The following is a 4124-nucleotide window of genomic DNA, read 5'->3' on the forward strand; positions in this document are numbered from 1 at the left end:
TTCATCTGGACTTGACTCCCATACCGTCATCTTACGACACTCTTTTATGCTGTATATTTTTGCCGCCCTGCTTAGACGCGTTTTATCAGGAAAAAGCATGCCCTTTGCCAGCACCGTTGGTTTAGAATCATCCCACATTGCTGTCCAAATTTCATCAAAATCCCTTGTGAGAGCATCCACATCCGGCATACTTGGCAAATGATCAAGGTAGGGAATCTTCCTTGAATGAAACGGTACTTGGGACTCGTACACTCTTGGTCTAACGGGGGTGGAGCATACTCCCTCGTCAAATTAGGTCCTTCATTCTCTTCTTTCTCATCACCATCCTCACGAGGGAAGGGTGTGTCGTCTCCGGAATCATCGGCATTGTTGTCATAATCACTATTCTCTTCCTCACTCTGTGTATCTGCTAGATCCCGATTTAATATGTCGTATTCGAGCAATTGAGTTAGGACAGGTGGTTCAACTTGCTCGTTTTCACTGCACAAACAGCAAAATAATAAGCTACTCAAATTAATAAATACTTTCCATATAGTTGTATCACTTCACTTACAAGTCATAATGTGTTGACATTCCTTGATGAACATTATCATGTTGGTGATGACTCCCAGATGGACCACCATGATCCAACACACCAGAACTACGCATATTCTAACTGGGCATGGGTTCATAACTTGTAAAAGTCATATCTGGCTGGTACCCACGTGAAATATATGAGTGTTAATACAAACTCAATACAACAAAAATATACATCGTAACACTAAGAAAAATTGAAGTTTACCACTCGTCTTGTGGATTATGTAAAGCAGGAGAAAAATTATTTTCTCGCTCCTCATTCGCCCGTGGTGATAAGTTTAAATCAGGCCAAACTCTTTTAGCCGGAACCTGTCCGGCAAAAACTGCTCCAGAATAACCACCCGACGACTGAGGGTTATCCCTACTATGCTCAACCTCATTATTGCGAACGTCTTCGACCTTGACGTACATTTCAAACATTTTTATCGCAAGAAATTTTCGGTATTCATCCGGAGTCCTCAAAAAATTTCTCAAAGTTTCATCATCATCGATGTTAAACTCAGCGTAAGAAGCAACCCCTTGCGGAGTGACGGAATACGGATGTCTTTCAGTTACTTTAAGGTTCACCGAATGTTTTCTCACACTCATTTTTTACATAACAACGATACCAATGTATCGTACTCCATTATAAGTGGCAACTTAACATGACACTGTGGAGATAAACTATAGCTCACAGTGTTATTCACCGCCACAACCTCACCCTCCAATATAATGAAACCCTTACTTTTCGCTCTTCAGACATTATGAAAAAATACTTGAGAATTTAACAAGAAGAAAAATTTTAACAGGAGTTACGAATATTTTTGAATGGATTTTTGTAAAATCCTAACACCTTTAAATAAGAAAATGCCTAGCTCGGGGGGGGGGGAGATGAATATTTCCAGGTATAACGCTTTTTAAAAGGGCGCTATACCCATTTGAATTATTGTTATGTCAGTTAAATGCAGGAGACTTATTGGTGGGCCCACAAAACAGGTATAACGCTCTTTAAAAAAGCATTATACATATAACGCTTTTAATAACAACATTATAGATGTATAGCGCCTTTTTTAAAGAGCGTTATACCTTAACGTCCAAAACGTCCGTTAATATATAGCGCTCTTTAAAAGAGCGTTATACATAGATAAGTCACTCTTTTTTTTTACACTTATTTCCGTCCTACATGGCAAAAAGAATCACATTTAGGTTCTGGACCCGTGTTGCATGCGGATTTGACACTGACTTATGACATGACCGCTCCACCCTATAATGCTTGATTTTGTATCTGTTACTGCTACTGTTTTCTAGAATAATTAGTTGTTTAGTTTTAGGAGGAGTCTGCTAGAAGATTCAGAATTTTAATTATAGCAAGAGTTTAGTAATTTAGTTGTAGGAGGAGTCTACTACTTTATTTATTTGGCTATTTAAAACCCTATGATTAATAAAATTTCAGAGATAATTTTTCAATCCTATTTTCAACCTTCTTGCTGCTTGCATATTTTTTTCTAAAATCCATTACAGTGGTATCAGCGCCTCCATTGATCTTGACGGATCTCTGAATTCGCTGAAAAATAACCAATTTCAATCACTTTTAAACCATACGCATTTTTACCCATACCGATTTTTAACCAACTTTTTAATAATGGCAAACAACGGTCTCTCTTTGAATACCCCACAATTTTTCACTGGTGAAAACTATCAGATTTGGTCAGTGAAGATGAAATCTTATCTTGAAACTTATGATCTATGGGAAGTTGTAATGGAAGACAAACTTATACAACCCCTTCCTGCAAATCCTACCCCTGCCCAAATCAAAGCTCATTCAGATGAGAAAACCAAAAAATACAAAGCCAAAACTATAATTCAAAATTCAGTTGCAGATTCAATTTTCTCTAAAATCATTGCATGTGAGACAACAAAAGAATCTTGGGAAACACTCAAATAGGAGTATCAAGGAAGTGAACGAGGCAGACAAAATCAGATTTTAAATTTGAAAAGAGATTTTGAATCTCTTAGAATGCAAGATGATGAGACCATCGCTAAGTATTCTGACCGAATTTCTTTAATTATCAATGAAATCAGGTTACTTGGCGAGGATTTCAAAGATGACAGAATAGTTGAAAAAATTCTTGTGACAATTCCCGAGAGATTTGAATCCAAAATTTCCTCTCTGGAAGAGTCTAAAGATCTCTCTACCATCTCTGTTGTAGAATTAATAAGTGCTCTTCAAGCACAAGAGCAAAGAAGGGTCTTCAGACAAGACAAAGTTACTGAGGGTATTTTTTATGTGAAACACCAAAAAGAAAAAGTCGATTATCCTTATTGTAAATATTGCAAAAAGAAAACACACTTAGAAAAATTTTGTTGGTGGAGACCTGATGCATTATGTGAAAATTGCAAACAAAAAGGTCATGTTATAAAAGTGTGCAAGTTCAAAGATACTCATACACAAGCACTAATAGCAGAAGAAGGAATTGAGGATGACCTTCTTTAGACTGCATCAACAGAAGCGAGGAGTGTTGGATTTTGCATCTGTTACTGCTACTGTTTTCTAGAATAAGTTGTTTAGTTTTAGGAGGAGTCTGCTACAAGATTCAGAATTTTAATTATAGTAAGAATTTAGTAATTTAGTTGTAGGAGGAGTCTACTACTTTATTTATTTGGCTATTTAAAGCTTTATGATTATTAAAATTTCAGAGACAATTTTTCAATCTTATTTTCAACCTTCTTGCTACTTTCATATTTTTCTAAAATTCATAACACATAATTTTTCACTTTCTTCTTTTTACGTACTTTAATTTAATGAGTTTAACATTTAAGGTTATTATGAGTTCGGGATTTAATATGTGTTGACATTTTAGTAGATTTTCAAATGTATATATTACTTCACATTGAAATTACACATTAAAATTACTGGATTCAAATGAATCCATTACGGAAAGGTTAGATCCGCCAGTAGCTCAACCTACCCGGTGCTACACCCTGCTATTGTTTAGTCTTTACTTTGCTTCTTCTTCCACGATAAAAACGCTTCTGTCTTTGTTAGCTGCAAAAGTAAAATATGCATAGCATTGTATGAGTATATAGAATCAAACGTTTCTTCTTCTTCTTTTAAATAGGCAAAATACATAGTTTACCCATCGAACTTACACCGAAATCCCTGTTACATACCTTTTCTTCATGAAAAACTTTTTACACACTCAATCTTTTAAAAGTGTATATAAGACATACAATTTTTATTACGCATCACTCACGTGTTTTACACACATAAGTGGTGAGTGGATAATTAAAATTTTATGTCTAAAGTCTCTTTTTGACGCCCCTTGTCCAGCCTTTTCAATTTTTCATTTTTCTAAATTATTTTCTTTCTTTTTTAGAAAAAATTCTGCCAAGTCTTTTTCATCTTCTTCCAATTATTGCACCATCACCTTCTTCTATCACCGTACCACCAAAATTTTTTGCCAAGAATTAAAGGAGAATAAAAAAAAATCAAAGTTTATATTCAACACAGGGAATCGCTGAATGACTGCGTCACTGGTGTGCTTTGTGGGTGACCAAATCTGAAGGAA

The 4124-nt window shown here is 35.4% G+C and overlaps 1 protein-coding gene across 1 annotated transcript; it reads left to right on the forward strand.

The window, feature by feature from the left end:
* Positions 1-2197: 2197 nt before the first annotated feature.
* Positions 2198-2500, forward strand: LOC138894758 (uncharacterized). The gene has a single exon (XM_070179485.1). It carries the CDS (start codon positions 2198-2200, stop codon positions 2498-2500), a length of 303 nt encoding a protein of 100 aa, XP_070035586.1.
* The last annotated feature ends 1624 nt before the right edge of the window (positions 2501-4124 follow it).

The sequence above is a fragment of the Nicotiana tomentosiformis genome, chromosome 6 (genome assembly GCF_000390325.3).
Source record: "Nicotiana tomentosiformis chromosome 6, ASM39032v3, whole genome shotgun sequence".
NCBI classification, from domain to species: Eukaryota; Viridiplantae; Streptophyta; class Magnoliopsida; order Solanales; family Solanaceae; genus Nicotiana; species Nicotiana tomentosiformis.